Genomic DNA, 26,388 nt, shown 5'->3' on the forward strand with positions numbered 1-26,388 from the left:
GGTGTCCGTGCCGGAGACGTTGGTGTCTGTGCCAGAGATGTTGGTGTCCATGCCGGAGACGGTGGTGTCCTTTCCGGAGACGGTGGTGTCCGTGCCAGAGACGGTGGTGTCTGTGCCGGAGACGTGCCAGATACGTTGGTGTCCTTTCCGGAGACGGTGATGTCCGTGCCAGAGACGGTGGTGTCTGTGCCGGAGACGTGCCAGATATGTTGGTGTCCTTTCCGGAGACGGTGATGTCCGTGCCGGAGACGTTGGTGTCCGTGCCGGAGACGGTGGTGTCTGTGCCAGAGACGGTGGAGAAGTGCCAGAGACGTTGGTGTCCGTGCCGGAGACGGTGGTGTCCGTGCCGGAGACGTTGGTGTCTGTGCTGGAGACGGTGGTGTCCTTTCCGGAGACGGTGGTGTCTGTGCCGGAGATGGTGGTGTCTGTGCCAGAGACTCTGGAGACGTGCCAGAGACGTTGGTGTCCTTTCCGGAGACGGTGGTGTCCGTGCACTTGTCCGTGCCTGAGACAGCGGAGACGTGCCAGAGATACTGGTGTCCGTGCCGGTGTCCGTGCCGGAGATGTTGTTGTCTGTGCTGGAAACGATGGTGTTCGTGCCGAAGACTGTGGTGTCCGTGCCGGAGACGGTGGTGTCCGTGTCGGAGACTTTGGTGTCCGTTCCGGAGACTGTGGTTGTCCGTGCCTGAGACTGTGGTGTCCCTGCCGGTGTCTGTGCCGGAGACGGTGGGTGGTGTCCGTTCCGGAGACGGTGGTGTCCGTGCCGGAGAAGACGGAGACGTGCCAGAGACGTTGGTGTCCGTGGCAGAAACGGTGGTGTCCATTCCGGAGACGGTGGTGTCCATGCCGGAGACAGCAGAGACGTGCCAGAGACGTTTGTGTCCGTGGCAGAGACGTTGGTGTCAGTGCCGGAGACGGTGGTGTCCGTGCCGGAGCCGTTGGTGTCTGTGCTGGAGACGGTGGTGTCCGTGCCGGAGACGTTGGTGTCAGTGCCGGAGACGGTGGTGTCCGTGCCGGAGACGTTGGTGTCTGTGCTGGAGACGGTGGTTTCCTTTCCGGAGGGTGTCCGTGCCGGAGATGTTGGTGTCTGTGCCGGAGACGATGGTGTTCGTGCTGGAGACTATGGTGTCCGTGCTGGAGACTATGGTGTCCCTGCCGGTGTCCGTTCCGGAGACGGTTGGTGTCCATGCACTTGTCAAGAGTCAAAACTGCAGTCGCTATAGCCTACTGCCGTTCTTGACCATGTAGCCTTGTAAAATTGGGGATTTAGCACTTACTAGCATGAAGGACAAATATGAACACAGACTGTGCATAGAGATCGATTTAAGATTTAAACTCTACGATACAAAAACATACACTGTGTGAGTGTTTAATGTTGATCACATTAATCGAATATCCACATGATTCCAAATGTGACATTGATTTTATACAACAGTTCAACAAACGAAAGGTATTAATATTAAGTGATGTTAATTTTAAACACAGTAGGCCTATTGTCCGTATTTTTTTCAACAAAATAATAGCTCCACGAAAGCCACAGTAGAACAGCAGCACACAGCAGTGTTTGTGGATGAATCTGCAACAAATCGTGAGAGTCAATGCATCAATGATTCATTCATAATTACAGCCACTTGCTTCCTTACTGAATGAATGAATGAATGAATGACTCGATGACTCACTCATAATAACTAATGGCGGTTTTAATTTAATATTTAAAAGCATCACTTTTTTACCATCATTGCATATTTCTCTATTGAACATTTTTATTTTATTTAAAGCATTATTTATATTATAAAGGTAAAAAATGCACTGGAAAATATTGCCCCTTACTGAAAAAGGTGTGACTGCAGAGAGGGGATACACAGAAGGATGTTAAGGGTACGATAGCCTACAAAGTTGGAGAACTTAACTGTACAAATGGTAGCTAATATTTACAAAAAAAGTTTTATTTTTCGTTTTGGTTGTATTGTGTTTTCATTTGATGCATTAGAACAAAGAGTGAAGAAAACAAAAAATGTTCGTTTTGAAGAATTTTCGAAGCCTGATGAAATCGGTATAAATACGTGTTTAATACGCTCGATGTTACAGTCACTGCCCTTGCCGTCCAGAATAAAAGAGAACATCCCAATCGAGTGAAGGGATTTGTGGAAACTGACAAAACAAAAACAAAGAAACTAATAAATAAATAAACAAGGAGGCGTTTCTCTAACTGGATGTTCTTCCTCCATTTTTGGTCTATACTGGCGCTAAAAGAGGAGTGTGGGAAATCCAGTTCTCATTAATATTCATAAACTCATTACCATAGCTATTCTTACCTGTAAAAATTACATTTCTAGATATCTGTAATACTATTTTCACTAGTTAAAATGCTAATTCTTGATATCAACAATTTAATTTCAATTAGTAAAAACTATAATTATTGATATCTGTAATTGTATTTTCACTATATATATGTTTTTTTTTATCCATTTTGTGAGGAACACTGCACTGTAGTGATTCATTTGACCGCTGGGGGCGCAAATCGTATTGTGAATTTGTGACCATAGGTTGTGACTATAAACAGTGGCGTGACAGAATGCTCGTTCACGATTATGATCTGTAGGGACCCGCAATATACATGTACAATCACTCGATACAATAAAGCATCATTCAGTAGATGAATAGAGAATAGAGAGAATAGACAACTTTTATTTTAAAATCCAGAAGCATAAAGAATATATCCTTTCAGAAATGGAGAAGTGAGAAATGGCGAGTAATGATTCTTTAAGATGTTATACAATTTATGAATTGCATTTTAATTCATTACTTGTATATTGTTAAGAGGTTAAATTGTGTTGTTGTGTACGTGTGCGCGCACTTGTGAATGTGCCTGCTGGTGCGGGAGCGCGCCTGTAGGATCTGCATGGAGAGAATCGGCAGCAGCGGTGACGGTCACGTGACGGAGTCTGCTGCTGGCTGAGTGAAGCGTGTTAGCAGGTAATAAATAAAAAAAAACAAATCTCTCTTTCAGACTCTTTAACTGGTATTTATATATCCGATGTTACGTAATTAATATTTCTATTTCTTTGTCGCTCATCTGTTTTAATCCGTCGCTGACTGTTTTTCGAGGTTATGTTGCCTTTTGGATGGCTTTGTTTTTCCTCAGTTTAGCTTACTCGGCTGTAGCTCTGTTGTGAGACCGTTTTCCTCAAATATCCCTTCACAACAAGCCCGTATCACTATTAAGCCAGTTTTTCTTACATTAAAAACGTCATATTGATATACATCTTGGTGTTTAAATGCTCATAAGGGTTTAAATGTTATGAACAAGGACGCCGGGCGGTCGTGAGTTAGCCAGCTAAGCTACAACAATTGGAGAGAGGAAATGACATTAGAGATCATGGACAAAGGAGAGCAGAGACTGTATGCGCTTATGCTCTTCACAAACTCAGTGTTTGCACATTCATGTGGTCAAAAATATGCCATATGTAACTTAATCCATCCGAACATCTCTAATGAATCTGTAAAGCTAAACCAGGATGCTGGTCCTGGGTCTAAATTCCCTTTGTTTGAGCCGTCACATATATATTTTTTAACCTTGTTATGTTTATGCATGTAGTTTTTGAGGGGGTATATGGAACATGGTTATAGAAACTCAGAAAGCAAACAAAGTCATCTGTGCATGTGCTTTGATTATGGTCGTTTGTGTAAAGTTTTCTAATGTGAGCGAGCAGCCATCACGTATTTTGTTTTGATTACGAATGTTTATTGCAATTTGTCAGTAGTTGCTAGTTTTATAGATTTTACTGTTCGAAACTGAAAAACCCAAACCAAGTTGTCTGTTTTAGTGATAAACTAATTATTTGGCTAATATTTGCCCATTTTGAGATCATTTGGCCATAATAACTCGCCAATATGCTCATTTGATCAGTTAACAGAAGTGGTATTATGCTTATGTAAAAGCTAAAAAATAAATCTGATAACTTTGCTATTTCAGAATTCACATTTTCTGTTTTCCTACATTTTGGCGCATTTCTGGTGAATGTTGTCAAAGTCAATGTTCATTAAATCCCCCCCCCCCTCCCTTTTTTTTCCCCATTCTTTTTTTAGTGTAAATTTTAATCTTCATAATAATTTCTGTTTAATTATGGATCACTAATTATTCCATTAGCTACCTATTCATAATCAAAGATGAAACTGATTGAAATTTCTGAGTTTTTTGGCTTATTTATCAATCTGCATTTCTAAATGTGCTTTATACACAGAATATCTGTGAATTCGAGGACACTATGGGTGGTCTGCTGACCAAGAGAAAGGCTTTGTTTTTCCATTTTGTAACGATCTCAGAAATGTCCCCACATGAGACCATTGTCAGCTGGTGGAATCACTTTTGTGGGTTGTTTTGCTTGCTGTCATCATTAAATGGTTGGTGACCAGCAGCGCTTGCACAGCCAGTTTCACCCCAGCAAGATCTTTATTAGTGTATGTATTCTGCAAGCAGGGAATTTTTGCCGGATATTATCTGGTGATCTCTATACATCAGAATCTAGCTGGAACGTTGTTGTCGGGCATTTTCTGTGTGACTGCGTAGAAGCATTAAACATGCACAATAAGATCTCGTCTAGCAGCCAAGAAGCCCACTGTATCCATCACAGATGTTATGTGTGTTGCCTTGTCTTCTGTGTGAGCAGTGATTCTTGCTGATGTTTTAGTCTTTAGTTTCATGGATGTGAAGAATCTAATGTACTGTAGTCTCACAAGTGGAGTTTTTAATTTGGTGGAAAATCATCTAAAGAAGGTTTTTCAGGAATAGCTAATCGAAAAATGAAAATCCTGTCACTTACCCATGTCATTCCAAACCCATTTGACGGATTTCTTTGGAACACAAAAGCAGAAATGTAGCATAGGGTAAAGTGCACCCATTAAGCCCATGTACCCCTTAAACCCACTTTCAACTCTGAAGTCAAATTAAAAGAGAAAATAATATTTTATGCTGTTTATTATTTTAACCAGTCCAGTGATTTGTTACTTCCCTTGCATTTTGTATTGCATACCAATCACATTTGGCAATGTTGAGTTAGCCCCACCCATGTGCATGCTGTCTCAGGGGACCTCACACAAATACCCCTTTTCCACCAAGGCAGTGCTGGTGCCGGTTCGGAGCCGGTGTCTACTCGCGAACCAGTTCTTTATGTTTCGACAGCCAAAGAACCGGTTCTCGGCCAGGAAAATTGGTTCCAAAGCGGTACCAACTCTTTGCTGGTCTAGAACCATTCTTTTACCACGTCATGCTTACGTCGGGAGCTGGGGGCGGGGTTATTGTCGAACTTCTTCTCGAACGCAATCTCCGTCTATAATTATCCAGACGAGCAGCACAAATGTGTTCTAAACGTCGTCTTCTGACCCCAATATAGGATCGCAAAGCCAGGAGAAACATTTGCAGAAAGACGATGTAATTGTTATGCTTGAAGTTGGCGCTAGCGTTTCTGGGAAAGCTAAGACGTATGGCAACGTACACAGTGACGTAACGATGTCGTTCGCTGGGCTCTCTAGTCAGTGGAAAAACAAACAGGTTCTGAGAAGGTTCGCAAGTTGAACCAACTTTGAACCAGCACCAGTTCCGGACCAGTTCTTTTTTGGTGGAAAAGGGGTAAAGTCACCCCAAAACTTTGGTGTTTCGGGACCCTTCAGAATCAACACATTTCTGCAATTTTCAGCCATTTCTTTGGTAACTACATTGTTATTATGACAAATAAGAGATAAATGTATTATTTTTTTATGAACAAATAGTACTTTATCATTTTATATAATTTTCCTTTAAATGGAAAGATGAGTTTTATTAGCTTGCGTTCAAAGCTTAATCTCTAGGTCAAACCATTAGCCTTACAGAAAGGCTAGACTGCATTACAGATGGCAAGAATTAAGCATGTGAACTGCAAACAATAAATGTTTTGTGATTCATTTTACATTAATTTACAAATAAATACATCATAAATTGTTTTAACCCTCTGGTTGTGTTCAAAACCCTATAACACTTTTGATGTTCCCGGTCAAAAATGACCGGCCAATAAAAACTAGCTTATAAATCACTTGTTATACTATATTATCACCAATACTAGATTCAATCTTTTTGTCAACTTGTTTTCTTTCAATCAGGACTGGTTTTTGATAATTTCTTTGTCTGCTTTGACCTTACTAACCTTTTAACCTTACCTTACTTACTACCTTAATTTACTGCTATATTTAGATAGGCCTACAAATTACACACATTCATTCAAATGAGATAGAGCCCATTTTGTCCTAAAGCCCCTTATGTATTACCGGGCATAATTCGAGAGCCAAGCCGTAGGGGGCCCACTAGGAGACCCCCCGAAACCCCAGAGTCTGGAGCCTCTTTTTTTATACTTCCCTGTCACTGAATAAATATATTGATGTTTTACTTCCTTAAAATCAATTCATTTTTATATTTTGTGAATCAGTGATGATGTGGGCTTATTTTGAACACATGCGGGCTTAAATGGTGCCAAAGTACCAATTAAGCCCATGCCAGACATCTGACTTTATTCATAAATTATCTTAATTTTATATTCTATAATGTACATCAACTAATTAATACATTTTCAAATGAGAGATAAATCTTGCATCTTAACAAATATTTTTTCTTATAAACTATGTCAGTATCTACGAAAAAAAACTAGACTTTGGTGGGCTTAATAGGTACACTTACCCTACATCCTGCATTGATAGAGAAAGAGGACAGTGGCTATCCAGCTCCGGTACCCTCCAAAAATCACTTTAAAAGTATCATAAAAACTCTACTTTACTTGTGCCCTATATTCCAAGTCTGTCGAAGCCATATGATTGCTTTGTGTGAAAAACAGACCAAATTATAATCCATTAAAAATCTACTTCCTATCCATTAGGGCTGGGCAATGTAATGATATTATCATATAACGATATCTCACAAGTGCCCTGATGTCGATTTCAACAGTCAGTTGCCACTTGCCAGATGTATTTTACATAGCCCCTTAGTTACCATAGGCATCTATTTATTTTTTGAGCATTTTTGAGACTACACAAATTAGTTAAAGAAAAACATCAACTCTCTATGGACACACTATTATCTCGAGTTGCCATTGGCTAGTACATTTTTTATTTTACTCACCAAAATGTTTACGTGAAATGCAAGAACATTACAAAGTCAAGTAAACTGTCAGTCTGTAATAAAATAAGAAAAAATAATCAAATAAACAATTGAACAAAGATGCAAATTAAATAAACTAAGCGTCAACCTTCCGGTCTCTCTCTTGAATCCAACACGGACGGGACTTAAACTGCAATTCATGGACTGGCTGCTAGAGACAGGCTCCAAAAGTGAGTCAATGCCCGACTTTACAGCAGAAAAAAATATATTTAGCAGTTTGTCTGCTGTCTGTTAGCCAGCTAATCTCGCCTTTTTGCCCATTTTCGTTTATCCGGGAGTGACGCGCTGCCAAGATGGCGACGGCCGGCTCCACTTTGGGCTTCAAAAATGCTCTTCAGAAACCTACGGGTGAAGTCATGGACACTACGTCCATATTTCTTTTTTACAGTCTATGGTTATAACTGATTCTTGTTTAATAATTTTTATTTAGTTAGTCTAGAACTTTGAAATTTCACTTGTATCTAAAATGTTGGCGTCGTCAGAACCTTATTTATTAGAGTACAAGGTTGAAAACGGTAACACAAAAATTATTGTTCACTTTTTTTGTGACTGGGCCAGTGAAAGTTTTGATAGGGCAAGTAAAAATCTGAACCACTATCCTGTTTGGCCCAGTAGAAAAATCCTTAGCATCTAGCCCTGGATTTAATTGTTAATATTAACCTTTTTCTCACACAGAACTATTGTATGGACTGAGAAGACTTGTAAAATAGAGCATTAATCGTACTAATTATGATGCTTTTTTTTTTCTAAACGGACAGCTTATATGAAAAGAAAATAATTAAAGATGGAAAATCTTACAGGTTTTGAAACCACATGAGTCAATGATGACAGAATTTTCATTTTAAGGTGAGCCATCCCTTTAAATTACCTTGTTTCAACGTTTTAAGTTGTTATGTCAATGTGCTTTTCGTGGTTAATGAAACGGGTCACTTACGAGCAAGACTGTCAGTCTGGCACCTTAAAAAGAAAATTTCTGTAATGTAAACATTTCGTCTGTGAAATAGCTAGATTTTTAGATCACCAGTACATGCTTCAGTGTAGATTCAAGGATTTTCGGTAATAAACATTAATGTCCTCATGCCAGAAGGCTAAGTTATTGTTTTGTATGCATAAGGAATGTCTATGTGATGTGATCGGAGTGTGAGCGTTTTAGAAGGACACTACAGGATAGTTGCGAAGTGTTAGCGGACACCAGTGTGGGCTGTGGCGTGGTCTTCATTTCAGCGGGGCTCGGATAAGCTTGATTGTTTTTTCTACAAGGGTTTCTGGCGGTCAGAGTATTGCTCAATCTTGCCCAACTGGGTTTAGGAGAAAGGAAATCCGATACGGCCCCTGTGCGTTTGCTCCAACACTGCGCGGGACACTGAAGGGAAGATCTGCAGAAAACGTCAGCTAGCTCGCTTGAACAAAACCTCATCTCGTGTCGGCAAATATTTGGACTAGAAACTAGGACATGGAAGTGTTTTCCGAATAATAACCACTTCCTGTTTTTGGCCTTGTTTTTCTTCTAGATTTTTCTGTTTTGTACATACATTGTTTTGTATATACTGTATATGATGACCTCGGTGGGCATCGAACGAGCCCGGGGCACTCGGGACAAAGCGCTGCCCACTACCACACAGACCACACAGCCACAGAAACAGCTTCAGGTGAGTGGACAACAACATACTGAAACATATGCTATGTTAGGAATAACACACTACCATGCTGCTCTTACTATTTCTGCAGTATATAGTATGACCATACTCTGCTGGAATGTATCCCAGAATGCAATATGCTAGACCTTCCAGTTTCCTTAGGGGGATTTTCATAAGACACTCTTTCATTAAAAAATAACAGCTAGATGGAGCACAAAGGGAAACGGATGGCTGGGGTTTTAAGCCGCACCTTTAAACTAACAACTAAGTTGAACAGTTTTAAAGTGAAATCTTCACACAGTGCTTATGCTAGGATCCTCAAAAATCAGAGCAAGACTAATGTGTTTTGGCTTTAAAGAGGATGAATTTAACAATCTAGTCGTCATCCCTAATTGATTAGTCAGTTGCTATTTAATTACACTACTAAAAGTCAACACATTTTTCACTAGATTAAATTTCTACATTTTTATTTCAGAGATGATAACTGCTAAATGAATTCTGATAACTTGTGCTTCCGATTGCAGGCTACAGCCGAACAGATCCGACTGGCTCAGATGATCTATGACAAGAACGATGCAGATTTTGAGGATAAAGTGAAACAGGTATAAGAAGCTCTCTTCCATCAGAGTAAAGTTATGATTAAAATCCTCTGATAACCCCAGTGATGACCATATTTGCTCATAGCTCATAGAGGTCACAGGGAAGAACCAAGACGATTGCATGGTTGCTCTCCATGACTGCAACGAGGATGTCAACAGAGCCATCAACTTCCTGCTTGAGGGAACCTCTGATGCTGTAAGAATTCCATCTAACAGATGCACATGTGATCTTAGACTACTTAGTAGGCACTAAAACGCGTGAGTTATTCAAAAAAGGTGAAGTAAAACTGGTTTTATTGAAAATGTTGTTGTTGCTACTGTCAGCTGTTTTGTGGCTGGGCTTTAAAATGCAAAACAATGATTTGTCAAGCTGGGCTTTATTATTTTTCTGCATGGTTTTTTTTTCTTTCCTTTTTCAGCTTAACAAACATAACAGCACGTAATGCCCATATTCATATGTGATTGATGCTAATCTATTTCAGAGATATAGAGTCTGGGACTTATGTGGTGAAATTTGAGAGGCCTCTTCTTATAGACTAGGATTTGTTTGAATTATTTCTGGGAAGGAAACTCAAAAATAGAAAGTGGGTCACTTCTGTAGTGTTGATCAGAAGGTAATCCTGTGTCATAACAGACCTCTGCCTCCACCACTGTGTCAAAATACAAGCTCCCAAATGTCCTTCATCAGTAATAAGGATTCAACAATGATGATTAGCAAACCTGTATTTAAATCGGTTATGTAAATGGCACTTCATTGACACCTAACATCTGCTGAACAATTATCTTCTTTTACTTCTTTTTGTTTGTTCTGACTAGTAGACATTTTATTACTTGCAGACCTCTTGGGAAACGGTGGGGAAAAAGAAGAGTCTTGGGAAGGATGGCACCTCCACTGAGAGTAAGGAGAACAAGGAGAACAGGGAGAAGAAAGAGAGGGAAAGCAGCAGGGGTCGTGGAGGAGCGAGTCGCCGTGGCAGAGGGACCAGTCGCAACAGGCCAGGTGAGTGTGTTGATGAGGTTTCCTTGTTTTTTTTACATAGCTGTTTAGGGCCTATTTACACTTCTCTCTTAATGCGTTTTTACTGATCGGATAGCAACCCGCTTGTTAAAATTGTTCATTTACACTGTGTTCGCAAAACAAATAAAAATCTGATCTTCAATTCCAGCATTATATACACATTCAGTTCACATCAACAAAAGCAGCTGATCAAATAAGAGCGGCATCAACACTGGTATGATAATTTAGTCTCACTTTAATGAAGATGACCGTGTTGAGCTTCAGGATGCGATGCCGCAATTTCAGTTTAATTGTGGCTGTATGTGTGTCGGCTTGCTGAAGAGGCAACTCATCTGTGGTGGGCCATTTCTGTGGCGACGCGAGTAGCAGTATATATCTGGCTATGTGTCTCACATCTGGCTATCGGGAGCCAGTATAACACGCTCACACCTTTGTTTTTGCCATTTTAGGAGGAGTAAAATGTACATATCTGGCTTCAACAACCAGACACATTTACACTTGTCCAGTTGCATCTGGAATGCGTCTCAGACCACCTTTGTGGTGATCGGATTGCAGTCTGTTTCGGAGGGCATTTACACCTGGTATAGCTATTCAATCAGAGAGAGCGCATAAAGTGGATAAGTGTATCCAACAGCAATATTTAGACAATATTTAGGTCCAATTTTGAACATGGATATCAATGCCGCCACATCTGCCTGCTTGTGACCTATTTTCTTATTTGCGTTGTGGTTATAGTTATAGTATGCCTATTAATTGTTATTTAATTGTGTGGACGGCAAAAATTCATTCAGGAGTCCACCCCCACCCTCCTTAATAATAAAACGAAAATTGGCATCAGATTCAGAGGGAATAGTGATTGTGCAACAACTTTTGTACTTTTTTTTTTTTTTTTTTTTCAGTTTGATTGTGTCAAGTAGGTTTTAAAATTTAAAAGGCTTATCTGTGATCTAATTTTGTTTATCTGTATAGCAAGGACAGAGGAGAATGGTGTCGAGCCTGCTCCTGTTGAGAGAGGTGCTGACCGTGGCCGCAGGGGAAGAGGCAGGGGTGAGCCCACACACAGTATAAACATCATATCATTCACATCAATGGTGCTTACTAGGGATGTGCAAATCTACATTTACAAATTCAATTAGTCAGGTTTTCTCTATTAGGGAAGCCTTGCATAATTAGTCTCATAACCAACCGGCACCAATCAGACATGTTTTGTTTTTAGAGCTTTATGGCTCTTCAGTAGAGGGTCACTGACACATATTCAACAAATAAATCCACCAAACCTTTTGTTACACCAAATTGACCATGGTCCTCATAAAACACTGAGATAAGAATGTTACTTCCAGTAGGTGATTTGAAGTCTTTATTGTTGAGAGCAGTGCTTTGATGTCTGGTGGTGCTTTAAAGGGGATGAATTTCTCCTGGGATTTTAGTGGGTTTTATCCCCCTGACAGTTATAGTAGCTATAGCCTGTCAGCAGTGAATTAAAACCTCTGAGAAGTTTCGTTTCCTCATTTGAAGTGCTAAATACCTTAAAGATGAAGCTCTAAGAAAAAAAATTGAGCTGTTGGACAATTGGGGTGTTTGACCATCCTGACCCATCCCTAGTGCTTGAGTTTTTATAAGTGCTTATGAGGTTTTATTTATTTATTTATTTACAGTGTCTGGAGGTAGAGGCAGAGGTCGGGCTCCGGTTACCAGCAGGTTTACAGCACAGGGGATGGGGTGAGTATCACTCAAATGTTATTTAAACCTATAATCAATTTTCATTATCATACAGCCACTAAAACCCCTTCTCACACTCTGTGTATCCTCCTGCAGGACCTTTAACCCTGCAGACTACACCACAGACAGTGGGACATCAAACTCGCACGCTGATGTCTGGGAGACGGGGGCCAACGACACTACAGATGGGACAGGTGAGAGACTCGCCTCTGTTGCACATAACTTTTCACAATCCTTTGGCCCACTCTCGTCTCTCTTTCTCTCTTTGACACATTCAGTGCCATGGCAGAATACTCTGGACGAGTGGGCAGCTGAAGACTGGAGTGAAGATGTGAGTGTGAGTCATGCTCTATAATTAACCTCCTATGAATTATGGGATTTACAGAGCTTGAAATGAATAAGCCTGAAAAGACATGGTATATGTGTTGTCCAGAAATGTTAAAGAATCATATAATGTAGATGATATATGAATAATACAAATTATTTATCATCACTAATTACACAGTATCTCTTTTTTATGTTTTTTTATGTACAATTATTATTATTATTGCCACCGTATTATTTATTTATAGTTATAATTCTTTAATATATAATTATACATGAAATGTTAAAGAATCATATAATGTAGATGATATATGAATAATACAAATTATTTATTATCACTAATTACACAGTGTCTCTTTTTTGTTTTTATGTACAATTATTATTATTATTATTACCACCGTAATTTATATTTATATTCACTGTGTTTATATTTTGTACATCTGTGTAATCTCTTTTCATATATTATATATATTATATAAGAAACAAATATATATATATACTATAATAATTCTATAGAATTGCAATATAATTATTATATATTATTATTTTATATACTATTTCTATTTTTCTTGTATTATTTTATATCTCTCTCATATTTGTACACTATAGTCATATACTATATTTAGCATTTTTCTGCCACAAACATAAAAGCACTAACTGGCATATTTTGATCTCTAAAGCTCTCTGAGACCAAAGTGTTCACATCCTCTTGTGCACCTCCAACTGAGAACCACATCACACCTGGCCAGAGGTAATAAAGTCAAAGCTGGGGTTCTGTTTTCATGTGTTTGAGTTTAGCAAAGACAAATTTTAGGAAATCTATTCTTTTAATACCAATCATAGCATTGCATTGTGAATATTAACGTCTTGTTTATTTCACTGACTGTATTGTGTGTTTGTTGTAGTCTGGATCTGTCGTCTCTGCTGCAGAAGCCTGTGGATCGAGAAGAGGCGGGGGGTCTGAAGGCCGTGGGCTCCTCTCAGGGGCTCGGCCACAGTCTGGTCTTCACCAACTCCCACCACCAGCCTGCTCGAAACGGAGGCACATCTTCTGGCTCCAACAGCTACACACACGCCACTCTGGTGAGACAATCCACAGCCATGATTTACAGCACTTACACAAATGTTTTCCTAGAGAATGAATGGCAGTGACTGGCAGGGTTCTTATAGGTCCTTTTCAGAAACTTTATCCATTTTCAGGTGTTTATTTTCTAGCTAGTAATTTAAAAGACTGAGTGTATTGTGCAACATCATTAGTGCTGAAACAGCGAGATCTGAATGGATTTCCTAATGGCACCTTTCCTTTGTGTCTTTTCCCAGTCCTCTGTTTTGGGTTCTGGTTTTGGGGAGCTTGGTGGTCCAAAACTCGGGCAGACGGCCGGGCAGCAAATACTGGAACAGCTGAAGGGGCCTGGTCTTGGGCAGCTTACCTCCCCGCCCTCCAGCACAGGGACCAACTGCACCCCTGTAGGGGGGCTGGTAGGGACAGGGATTTCAGTGCCCTCCTCTTCTTGGGACATAAAACCTCCTGGAACACAGAGCTCTGCTTCACTCCCGTCCCAATTCAGTCGTGAGTTTTAGAATTGCTTTACTGGCTCGGAAACACAAACTTGGTCATACTTGCAAACACGTAGCTATGCATTAACACTATTAACCTATTCATTCCAAATCAGACTTTTTTTCTTATTTAGTCACACGTGACTAAGTGTGAATGGGCTTTTTCTGTATTGTTTGCCCTGTAGGGGAGTTTCAGATGCAGCCAGAGCCATCTTTGGTGCTAAGCCAACTTGCCCAGCGACAGCAGGGCTCCCTGACCCACACGGGGCCTCTAGCCAGGCAGCCCAGCCCTCCCCCACTGAGTGCCCCTTCGCCTGCCTCGGGAACACTGGAAGCCTTTCCGAAAGCGCCGGAACCATCACAGCACCGTGACGGGCCCTCAATGGCCCCCTCACAGGCTGCCGAGTCTCAGGGCAGCAGCACACAGCAGCGGCAGATAAAGACCCAAAAGCGACGGATACCTCCCACTTCCAAGGTGACTGAGATTTAAAAAACATTGAAGTGGAATGCTTTGTAAGATCTCTTGGTGAGCTCTCTATTACCTGGTACAGTTTGTAAATGAACATTCATAAAATGGCCGTCGCAACCTATTTTGCTTATATAATCTGGCTTATTTCTGGGTTCAGTGAGATTTTCAGCCAAAAAGAGTATAGGGTGGGGCTTGATTTTATCCATCTGGAATTTATTAAATCGTAAAAACTGGGTGTTACCAGAATGGAGGGGGGAGCAAGTTATGAAGAAGAAAATACACAGATGAATTGCTCAAGCATGGTTTAGGAAATTAGATAGTCCATTTTGAATTTGTTGAAATTTTTCTTTTGCATATGTGTTTACTCCTGTAAACAGTATTACCGTTTAAAGAATTTGGGTCGGTAAGATTAACATTTTTGAAAAGTCAAAAAGTGCTCACCAAGGCTGCATTTATTTGATCAGGAATACAGTAAAAGCAGTAATATTGTGAAATATTACAATTTAAAACAACAGGTTTTTTTTTTCATATATTTTAAAATGTAATTTATTCCTGATTATCAGCATCATTACTCCAGTCTTCAGTGTCAAATGATTCTTCAGAAATCATTCTAATATTCTGATTTGGTGATCAAGAAACATTTATTATTATTGTAGAAAAAAGTGGAAACTTCAGTTTTGATCAATTTAATGTGTCCTTTTAGAATGGTTTTACAACATTTACCTCTAACTGTTACATAGCTTTTTTGTTTTCGTTGATGTTTTTTTCAGTATATGCTGTGTAATTTACATGTGTTTGTACACATCCAGATTCCTGCATCAGCGGTAGAGATGCCCGGGTCAGCAGATGTGTCCGGTCTAAATGTGCAGTTTGGTGCCCTGGACTTTGGTTCAGAATCTGCCCTGCCAGACTTCGGCCAGTCGGAGAACTGCAACAGTGAACCCTTAAGGGAGGCTGCAGTGGTTCCTCAGTCACAGAGCAGCCTTTACTCTAAACCAATCAGGTCAGTCGGTGGGAGAAATGGACATAATGAAGACAAAATGGTCTCGCTGTTGTCTAAATTGAATTTAAGTGCTTTTTCTTCTTCTTTGAGCAGTGGACTTCATGTATTGCTGATTTTCCTAAATCTCTCAACGCATGTCTTTCAAACCAGTGTGCTGTCTTTAGCTTTAAAACTCTCCATTCTGCATGCTAATATGTTTCCCATGATCTCCCCTGCAGTGAATCTCTGACCAGTCCGGTCCCTTTGCTGCTGCCTCTGGCCTCTTCTGACAGCATCTACCCCTCTCCCTCGGTACCTCTCCCCAGCCTCGCCCCCTCCCACACCACCCCCAGCTCTGTGACAGCCCCCTCGTCCTCCTCATCTTCCTCTTCCTCCTCCGCTGCATCATCGGCGGGTAACAGCTTTGACTGCGGTGTGGCCCCTCACTCAAGACTGACCTTTTCTCAGAGCAAGGAGCTTTCTGGACCTGTGACGGTAGGTGCACACAGAGAAACCTTAGTTTTCACAGCTACAGAGCTATTCTCAGTTAAAGGGCTACGTCAACCAAAAATCAAAATTGTCACGTTACCGTCTAAAATTTTGGGGTTAGTAAGATTTTCTTTTTATAATACTTTTATTCAGCAAATATGCATGGATATTTATAATGTTACAAAAGATTTCTATTTCAAATAAATGCTGATGTTTTGAACTTTCTATTCATGAAAGAAATCAGAAACTGTTTTCAACATTGATAGTAAGAAATGTTTCTTGCACCAAATCAGCATATTAGAATGATCTCTGAAGGATCATGTTACACTGAAGACTGGTGTAATGATGCTGAAAAATTTAGCTTTGCCATCACAGGTTTAAATTACATTTTAAACTATATTAAAACAGTTATTTTAAATTGTAGGAATATTTCACATTTTTACTGTTTATACTGCATTTTTGATTGAATAAATGCAGCTATGGTAAGAAAAAGGGACTTCTTTCAAAAAAATTAAATCTTAGTGACCCCAAACTTTTGAACGGTTGTGCACAAGCTCTCATGTTGTACCATGGATGCACTATTTCTTTAGTGCACCGTACATCAAGGAGGTTATGCTGCTAATATAGATTTGATTCAGTATACTTTGTTTGCATCTCTGACAGAACGGTTTCAATGGTGCGAGGACCTCTGCTGCTTTAGACAGTAAGTCACACTCATCAGTTTTACCCTTCTTTCTGTGTCATGCATTAAAGATTTAACTTCACGCTTTTTAAACTGCTTAATTTTTTGTAATGTATGACATTTTATGCCTTCTCCATCAGCCACATCGAGTTCCTCCACTCCAAAACAAGAGTCTCCTTCTCTGGTCAGCAGCACAAGTGTTGCCCCCTCTGCCCCATCCTCACTGTTGCCCCCTTCTGTTACACCACACAGCTCGGTTCTGCCCAGCCTGGCATCTGAGCTGTCCTCTGCCAGCTTACCTCCCCTCAGCAGGTGAGCGAGATGTTTATTTATACCTTTTCTTTGTATTACCCATTTATTTTCATTTGATTTGATTTAATGTTTTGACAAGTGTTATGTGGGCTACATATATCTGTGACACTGCCTGTTTTTCCTGTAGTCATGTGAGCAGTGGCCATCCCTCTGTGTCGGCACTTTGCACCACATCTTCACTTACAGTGAGTGCTGTAGGATACAATGACACACACTCTCTCCTCACCACCTCCACTGTCTGTAACAACTCCGTGTGTGTATGTGTCCTCAGTATACAAGTGTGGACAGCGTGAACTCTCTCGCCCCCTCATCGATGGCATTTTCCTCCCAGCCTGTGTCCGCTCTGTCCAGCGGCAGCGTGAACAGTGCTACGAGTGGCGGCAACAGTCTGCACGGGTCTGGAATTTTGGGTCATGGTACCAATGGTAGCGCACTTTCCGGTATCAGGGCTGCCCCGCTACTGTCTTCCTCCAGCGGTGAGAGAGCACACACGCATTACGATATTGTGATCACACAGCAATTATCACAATACCATGTAGTATCATGACATCATCTGTGTCATTTAGATGTTGAGTGTCGTGAAGTCTTATTGCTTAATTTATTTCTACAAAGCTTCACTAATTAAACTTGGGATTTGAAATAATCACCAAGCAATTTTTCATGGTTGGGCGTGCAAGACATCTTATGAGTTTTGCTACGGACATGAATGATGCCTCAAATCATGTGGCTTGTTGAGGAGAAATTTGCTGTCCAACTAATGATTTTTGTACAAACACTACCATTAAAAAGTTTGGAGTAAGATTTTTTTTATGAAGTCTTATGTAAGAAGTCTTATGCCCAGCAAGACGTCATTAATTTGATATAAAAAAATACAGTAAAATAGTAATATTGTGAAATATTACTACAATTTAAAGTAACTGTTTTCTATTTTAATATAGTTTAAAATGTAATTTATTCCTGTGATGGCAAAGCTGAATTACTCCAGTGTCACATGATCCTTTGGAAATCTTTTTAATATGCTGATTTAGTGTTTAAGAAACATTTCTTACTACTAGCAATGTTGAAAACAGTTGCTTAATATTTTTGTGAAATCTGTGATACATCAGGAATGGCCAATTTATGGACAATTGTGTAATAATTCTGTCAACATGTTCCAAGCATGTATAATATTTAAACACGAAAAGGTGTTTATAATTTTCATATTTACTTTTAATCTAATTAGGCCACTGTCGTTTTGCTATTTTATACAAATAAAAACCATTTAGTTCAGTTGGACAATGGACACTACAATTATAAACTGAAAGAGTCTGTTCTGCTCCGTACAGCAGTGGCTGCAGTCACAGGGCAGTATCACTTATCACACGAAGAGAGTAAGGAGAGATGACTGACAGGACGGAGAATTTGGTAACAGATACTGAGCGTCATTGATAAATATCTCATCTTGTAAAATCATGTGCGGTCAGGACCGCTGCTCCCTATACACAGAGTACGCATGATGGGGAACGTAAAAGCGAAAGTGCGTGCATTTAAAAGCGATTTCAATACTCAGCGTATAGATAGCGGCTCCTTGATGCCCGCAAATTATAGGCCTATACACAGAGTATGTGTGATCACAAATTCAAAAGCAAAAAAAAAAAAAAAAAGAGTGCATTCAAAACACCCCCCCTCCCCCCGGTGTCATCAGTAATACTGGTTTTGTCGCAAGTTTATATACCAGTGTGAAAATTTCCTCTCAGTGACATCCCTAAATCGTATCAGCTACTCATGCATCCATTTTAGTTCAGTCCCTTATCTGCAATCTTCATTCTCCAACAACTCTTCCTTGTCTGTGTTGCAGGTAAAGCTCCTCCTAATCTCTCTCAGGGGGTTCCTCCACTGCTACCTAACCAGTACATCATGGGACCCGGAGGTCTGCTGCCTGCCTACCCGGTAAGAACACTCATCCTCTTAAATCAAAACAGAGCAGCTTTCTGGGAAGTATTGTAGTGTATGTGGAATTTCAGGATTTGTGTGTGTGTTTTGGGTTGGGTGATTCAGTGGTGTTGCTTTTATGCACTTTTGTAAAGCGGTGTGTTATTGTGTGCACGACTTGTAAAGAGTTTATGTGATCCATATTTCATTATGTGGCTCAGTACAAGCTCTGAGCCTGTGAATAATGAAATACTGAATATTGATTTCAGTAACATCTGTAGTGTTCAAGGTGCTGAAAATGGTTGTTTGTTGTGCAGCAGATTTATGGCTATGAAGACCTCCACATGCTCCAATCCAGACTACCAATGGTGAGTCGGAGACCATCAAATTCCCTCTTAAAATACATTAGAGCAGTGGTTCTCAACCAGGGCGCCTCAACACACACTCCCAAAGGGCCTCAAGAAGACTGGATTATTTTAGTGGTTGTTTTGTCTTATTTTAAATAAACTGAAACAACTAAAAATCAAGATATTTCTTATTATTTGGTTATTTTTATATTATTATTATATATTTATATATTATCATTATTATATATTATTTTATATTTTTATTTTTGTGGACAATAAAGGGAAAATCAGAATGGTTGAGATCCATTGTACATTTCCTTTTAAAACTTAATTTCTATTTTCTTGACTATTGGTTGACTGGCATTAGACATCTTGAGTGTAGAATGGCGAATATAGGTCTATGATATTAGACAAACACAACTGCTGATATTCACTCATTGACAAGATGGAAATATTTTGGGAAACAACGGAAGAGCTAACATCTGGTAATGTACCAAGCATGTGTGGTTATCAGCTCAAAAAGCCCAAAGACAAATCGGCTTGTTGCAGTTATTACATAATTTGGGATATATTTGAGATAACATGATCATTGTGCACAGTGTATTCCAGTCAATTTGAAATTACCATCCAAATAAGGTATTAAATCATTTTACAAATGATTAAAATCCAGTGTAAAGTGAAGAAATTAGGTCAAATATATTGATGTAATTATTGTAATAATAATAATAATTAATTCTTATTATATACATATATAAATATATGCTATATTCATTTAATATTCAAGCATTAATGGAAAGTTGATTTAAATATTCATTAAAATAAAACAAAATCTGTCCTGATCAGTATTTGTTCACATGGCCTTATAATCATGTAGGCCTAATTTTTCAAGTTCATTGTAAATATGTATAATACATTTTAAATGTAAATAACAAAAAAATGTATTTGCTAAGCACAGTTATTGGAATGACAAGCTCACTGCAGTCTCTGCTTTTTGTGATCCCTGTAGGATTACTATGGAATCACATTCCCAGGGCCGACTGCTACGCTGTCTGGCAGAGATGGAAGCCTCGCCAACAACCCTTACTCAGGTTCCGCATTGCTATATTCAGTTGCTTTTTATTGTTCTGTAAGCTTTGATTCATGACTACACTCTGTAGATTAAAGCAGAAAATAAAAAGTATCTGTTTTTTTTCTTTCTTTTCTCCACTCAGGTGACATCACAAAGTTTGGCCGAGGTGAATCCGCCTCACCAGCACCCTCTGCCAGCCTGTCTGCTGCTCACGGCCCACAGACGGCACAGCCTCCGCAGGCTCAGAGCCAAGGACAGAACCAGCCCCAGCCGCAGGGCCACCACAACACCCAACAGACCTTCCTAAACCCAGCCCTGCCCCCTGGATACAGCTATACAGGCCTTCCCTACTACCCCGGGGTGCCTGGCGTGCCCAGCGCATTCCAGTATGGCCCAACCATGTTCGTGCCCCCTAGCTCGGCCAAGCAGCATGGCATGGGTCTGAGCAACCCCACGACGCCATTCCAGCAGCCCAGCGGCTACGGCCAGCACGCCTTCAGCTCAGGTTTGTGCAGATTAGACACATGCACACATTCTCATGCATACTCTGTGCTGTTGAGTGTTAAAGTATTGTTTTTGTCCATTTCAAGGGTATGACGACCTGACGCAAGGCCCAGCAGGAACTGAGTACAGCAAAGGCTACAGTAACTCTTCTCAAACACAGGCCAAATCTGCTGCCTCTGGCCCAGGGAAAGGTACAAACACACCTCATTGCAGTTTTTATGTGTAAATTGACCCTGTCCACTAAATTAAAATGATGCATCAATTTGTGTCCCAGTTGTCTCTGTGGCATCTAGCAATTCTGGGGTGCCAGACATCAGTGGAACTGTTTACAATAAAACACAGGTGCTTTTATTCATTTATGCTTCACACACATATACACTACCGTTCAAATGTTTATGGTTGGTCAGATGTTTATGAAAAAAGTCTCTTCTGCTCACCAGGATACAAGTATTTGATCAGAAATACTTGTTTTCTATTGCAATGCATTTTAAAATGTACATTGCAATTTGTTCCTGTGATGCAGCCATTCATTTAGCGTCACATGATCCTTCAGTTAAAAAGAACAGCAGTCTAAAATAGAAATATTTTTGAACATTATAAATGTTTTTAGTCACTTTTGATCAGTGTAATGTAAAAAACGGACCCCAAACCTTTCTATAAATATAAATGCATGTATATAACGAGAGAAGCATTAGTTATATAATGTGTGTGTATATGTCCGTGTACTTTTTTCCTGCAGCCGTTTGATAAGCAGGGTTTCCATGCTGGCACACCTCCTCCTTTCAACCTCCCCTCGGCTCTGGGCGGCACGGGACCTTTGACCCCTGGTGCTGCCCCTGGTTATCCTGCTCCATTCCTTCACATTCTGCCGGCACACCAGCAGCCGCACTCACAGCTGCTCCATCATCACCTCACCCAGGACGGACAGGTCAGTCACACAAAGTCTGAAATTTTGAAATTAAATAATGCATCTCAAACAGAAGTCTGAGATATTATTGAAATGTACATCAACCACAAAGAATAAATGTATTTGATACTTTTCCTGTAATTTCAGTCACAGAGAACTGCGCTATACTGTCTTCAAAGTATTAAGATGTTATAGATGTAAGTACAAAAGTTGTCAACATGGTAACATTTCACCCTTGTAAGCTCATCTGTCTGGTGTGTGTGTGTGTGTGTGTTCACGTAGGGTGGGCCAAACCAGAGAAGCCAGTCCAGCGCCATGCAGCAGAAGACCCAGGTCAACAAGTCCAACTATGGCAGCTCTCCCTACTGGGGCAACTGAGCACAGTCCACACAACAGGTGCCGTCCCGCACCCGACGACACACGCCGATCAAAGCAGAGGGACGCCCGTACACACTACCATCATCCTCCTCCTACATTCTCATCTCCCCTTTTCAAAGTTTTGGCTGTTGTATGTAAAGTATATTTATGTATGTATTTATACAGTATATATGTATTGGTAGAATATGAAATGTGGTTTTTCTGCATTTTGTTTTTGAAGGATTTTTTTTTTTTCATTGCTAACTGGTTAAGAGGATATGATGACAGAGAAGTGATGAGAACATAACAGAAGAGTGAATATACTTGAAGCAGAGCAGGCATCATGATTCAAACATGGAGTTTTTATTTGTATACATACCCCTGATAATGTATGTACATTACTGCTAAGCTTGATCACTTGATGAAGCCTTTTTTTAACTTTTGTATTTTGCTCCTCTCCCACCCCTTCACCTGTGAACTTTTTTTCTATCGAGGGGGATTTTTAATTTCAGTTCTTAATTTTGTTCCCTCTGCCCATCATTTGTGAAATCCCTCCCACCCACCAAATTGGCTAAATGGTAGCATTTTAGATCAGATTTCATTTTAACATTGGTTTTACCCTTGTTGTCAAAATAAAACTGTCCAGTTTACTCGTTTCAGTCTGATTTTTCACGCACCCGGTACTTCAGCACACATGAGCAGTAATAAGAATATATGCCATGACAGATCATCTCTCGATCTCTCTCTCTAATGCTGGATTCACATCAAGTTTATGGGCAAAAAACTCAAACTTTTGTAAAACTTGTAATTGGAGATTAATTTAACATTATCACATATGCGGCTTAAATTAAGTCAGAATTAGGCCTTAGTTCAATTAGGACATTTAAGTGGCTTTTATAAATGTGCTGTGGAGAATAAAGTCGTTTTTCACAAATGTACACACTTCAAATGTTTGAGGTCAGTAAGACGCTTATTCATTTTACAACAGTTCAATAAACAAGATATTGCAGTAACAATTTTGACCCTATTATATGGTAAGTAGCCAACATGTTAATATTGCTGACTCATTTGTATAATTATAAACTAACAAATTTATAAGATTAATCTCATAACATGAAATTGTAAATACATTCATGCCACCTCTAAGGTGCATTAAACTCTGTAAATGCATCTAAATGTAACAGCTCTATAGTGTCTTTTCTTTAAAATGTAACATTTAAAGGAGTAGTTCACCCAAAATTTTCTCATCCTTATGTTGACGGTAGCCATTGACTTCCATAGTAGGGAAAAATACCATGGAAGTCAATGGCTAGTCAACTGTCAGGTTACAGACTTTCTTCAAAATTTCTTTTTAGTTCAACAGAGGAAACGTGTACAGGTTTGAAACAACAAGTGAGTAAATTACAGAATTTTCACTTCTGGGTGGACGATCCCTTTAACGTACAACTTAAAATTACCCAAGAATAACTACTATAAAAAGACTATTATGTTAGCCTTTACATTAACTATTGTATAAACTTGACTCCTTTGTAAAGGTGTTTATTTGTTAATGCCATGTCATCTTCTAACAGTAATTAACATGACAGGAACAGCTGAAGTTACAGAATCACATTAATTTATTGAAATGCCAATCATTTATGCAATGCATAATATGAATCAATAGATAACGGCTAGGTAGACACCACATGCATGATATCAGTTCATTTTCCATCTCTGTAATTGAATTTCAGTACGTTTAACTATAAAAATATGCTTTGCTACAAACAGCTCCAAATCAGATTATAATGAATAATCAAACCAGCAAACTTCAAGAAAAACCTTTTCATCAACTAAAAGCATGTGACATTTAAAGTGAAATTCAGATGGCAAGCTTCGAAATCTTTTCACTGATGCCAAAGGGCCGTCATTTTATTAGAGCAAGGCACATAAATGAACGGTTTCAGAAAGGTGCTTTGAGAATGACAGGAAAAAGCAGTTTGTATAAAAGAAACACGACAGCTCAATGCATCACTCTTCTTGCGCGCAGCTCACAAACATCTTAAATTCTTGACCATGAGTCCAACATTCATAAATGAAAAAAAAAAAAAAAAAAACCTGTACAATACTGAAAAAGTCCAGTCAGAAGGAACACGCTTATTCATCCTCCTCTGCCTACTTTTTCTTTTTCTTCTTTTTCTTCTCCACCTGCGTCACATCAGCCTCCTCCGTCACCTCAGGCTCCGCCTCCACGACGTCAATCGTCCTCTTCTTTTTCTTAGAAGGCGTGGCTTCGCCACCGTTTGTCGTGACCTCTTCCTCCACCTCCGGTTTCTCCTCAGCTGCCGGCTTCTTTTTCTTTTTCTTCTTTATGGAATCCGGTTTCTCCTGAAGAACAAAAAGGAAGCCATTAACACCACGTATGAAACATCAAACTTCAGATTATCAAGCTCAGAGATGATCATGTCCTGCTCACTTCAGTGATCAAACCCACAGAGTTGGGCCTGTCAATGGTTCGGAGGAGATTTGCTTTAGCATGACAAGATATGAGACAGGTCCATGAGAAGGTCCAGCCTCCAGTATAGACATGCTTAAAATTATACTCAACACATATTTGAAACTAAGGTACATTTAAACAAATCTTATGATTTTTTTATTAAAATCAAATGAAACGTTATTTTAATTTAAATTAAAACCCCTGCGCTAAATGACACGGATGAAGTGTTAATCACAAGTACCTCAGCATCGCCATTGGCTTTCTCTTCATCTCCTTCTGCTGTGGAAAGAGCTTCTAGTTTCCTCTTTTCACGCTTCTTTTTCTTCTTTTCCTTCTTCTCGAGTTTGCGCTTGATTTCAGCAGTCACCTCAGTAGCCTGCGAGCGAGAAAAATGTTCACGTATCTGCATTTGCACAAGCCTAGTAAAACCCCAAACTTCTCAGTGCTGTGTCAGGCTCATTAAATCAGTTAAGCCTCCATGTAGGAGTCAGGAGAGAAGAATCATCACTCACAGCACTTCCGGAAACTAGTGACAAATATTCACAATCAGCACTTTAAAAGGCATTATTAGCGATGAAAAAGCAGTTACAAAACATAGGCAGCTCGCTAGCCTTAAGTGGCACAAGCCATATTCAAACTACAGAACATTGAACCCACGTCAAAAAAAATAAATGTTCTATTTAGTGATATTATCATTCAATAATCTGCCCATGTTGTTCTGGTTTCTGAACACTGCTATGGTTTAGTTGTCACCTCTGCAACAGCCTCTTTCATGACATCCAGGTTCTTCCGTGGGGCTTCACCGGTCTCATAGAAGGACAGACGTTCTTCTACTTGACCACGTAGCTTGTCACCAAACACGCATGTGGGAACCTCTGTGTGAACAGAACGAAGACATCAAGATAACAAACAAGTACTAATGAAAATGTGTTTGGCCCAAAGTTCTGCTCAGGATTACAATTTCAACAACCACTGAGGTGGGTTACTGTTGACGAAAAATAGAAGCATCACAGCAAAAACCAAGCAGAGGTAACAAAATAAACGAGGGAAGATGGGATCCTTACCAGAAAAGCAGTCAATGCGTGACGCAATGGTGCACTTGTTGGCCAGGTAACGCGAGATGCGACCCTTGTTCTTGGCAGCGGCACGTCCAATGAACGTCGAATGGAAAATGAGACCGTACTTTGGGGTGTTTCCTTTGGTCTTCAGCGCCCTATTTCACAGGACAGAACAAAATCCATCTACAACGGCTTTGGTGGTTGGTCTCAGACGCATCAATTTAGTGATGCACCAAATCTTAGTAAAGAAACCAAAATTAAAGATCTCATTCAGCCAAAAAACAAAAAATTATGTGAAATATGAACAATGTGAACAATTAAACCAGTCGTAGTAAAAGTTAAGAGAGGCTAACTAACTTTACATATTGCTACTCAAGGATCATAAAACTATTTCGGCCACACACACACACACACAAAAAAATTAAATAAATTGCTGTTTCGGCCAAATATTTTCAGCTGCCAAAATTATGGTGCATCACTATCAAAAATGACTGAAAATATACTGCAAAAATCGGAGTCGTGCGTTCAACAGGACATCTTCAAATGTATCTACCTCTCAAAACCCTCAGCAGCTGCTCAGACTGGGGGGGGGGGGTTACGTGAGATCGAGCGGGATCATTTTACAGTGTGTTCAATGACACCCCAAATCACCCGCTCCTGCTCCGCCCCGGCCCTGCCATCACTGCAGCTGTGTGAAACCCCAGCAGGGAAGGGGAGCCCCAGTACCTGAACAGGGCCTTCTCTGCCCCCAGGATCTGCACGGTGGAGGCGGGATATTTGGCCAGGTTTGT

At 40.0% G+C, this 26,388-nt stretch overlaps 2 protein-coding genes across 7 annotated transcripts in view; one reads left to right on the top strand and one right to left on the bottom strand.

The window, feature by feature from the left end:
- Positions 1 to 2,853: 2,853 nt before the first annotated feature.
- ubap2a (ubiquitin associated protein 2a) lies at positions 2,854 to 22,716 on the top strand. 6 transcript variants are annotated; one of them, XM_081390860.1, is made up of 28 exons: positions 2,854 to 2,976; positions 8,695 to 8,832; positions 9,345 to 9,422; positions 9,505 to 9,615; positions 10,257 to 10,419; positions 11,407 to 11,484; positions 12,093 to 12,156; positions 12,253 to 12,350; positions 12,435 to 12,493; positions 13,161 to 13,231; positions 13,386 to 13,563; positions 13,801 to 14,050; positions 14,223 to 14,512; positions 15,316 to 15,509; positions 15,728 to 15,983; positions 16,641 to 16,680; positions 16,800 to 16,971; positions 17,099 to 17,156; positions 17,243 to 17,447; positions 18,809 to 18,900; positions 19,200 to 19,250; positions 20,236 to 20,317; positions 20,441 to 20,803; positions 20,889 to 20,993; positions 21,077 to 21,144; positions 21,542 to 21,730; positions 21,857 to 21,906; positions 21,992 to 22,715. In XM_081390860.1, exons 2-27 carry the CDS (start codon positions 8,737 to 8,739, stop codon positions 21,902 to 21,904), a joined length of 3,459 nt encoding a protein of 1,152 aa, XP_081246986.1. In that variant the 5' UTR covers positions 2,854 to 2,976; positions 8,695 to 8,736; the 3' UTR covers positions 21,905 to 21,906; positions 21,992 to 22,715. The 6 variants fall into 6 exon arrangements, with proteins under 6 accessions (XP_081246986.1, XP_081246983.1, XP_081246985.1 ...); XM_081390861.1 differs by having other exon boundaries at positions 2,894 to 2,976; positions 12,435 to 12,487; XM_081390857.1 differs by lacking the exon at positions 21,857 to 21,906 and having other exon boundaries at positions 2,886 to 2,976; positions 21,992 to 22,716.
- Positions 22,717 to 23,664: 948 nt separating this feature from the next.
- The window catches only part of nop56 (NOP56 ribonucleoprotein homolog), a 6,823-nt gene continuing 4,099 nt past the window's right edge, over positions 23,665 to 26,388 (bottom strand). Inside the window, exons 6-10 of the mRNA XM_081391433.1 lie at positions 26,324 to 26,386; positions 25,604 to 25,752; positions 25,293 to 25,414; positions 24,781 to 24,915; positions 23,665 to 24,430 (exon numbers count right to left, since the gene is read on the bottom strand). Of these exons, the coding sequence (XP_081247559.1) occupies positions 24,218 to 24,430; positions 24,781 to 24,915; positions 25,293 to 25,414; positions 25,604 to 25,752; positions 26,324 to 26,386 (682 nt within the window). The 3' untranslated portion in view covers positions 23,665 to 24,217. The remainder of the gene's footprint in view (positions 24,431 to 24,780; positions 24,916 to 25,292; positions 25,415 to 25,603; positions 25,753 to 26,323; positions 26,387 to 26,388) is intronic.

This window comes from Scardinius erythrophthalmus (genome assembly GCF_964197995.2).
Source record: "Scardinius erythrophthalmus genome assembly, chromosome: 17".
Classification (NCBI taxonomy): domain Eukaryota; kingdom Metazoa; phylum Chordata; class Actinopteri; order Cypriniformes; family Leuciscidae; genus Scardinius; species Scardinius erythrophthalmus.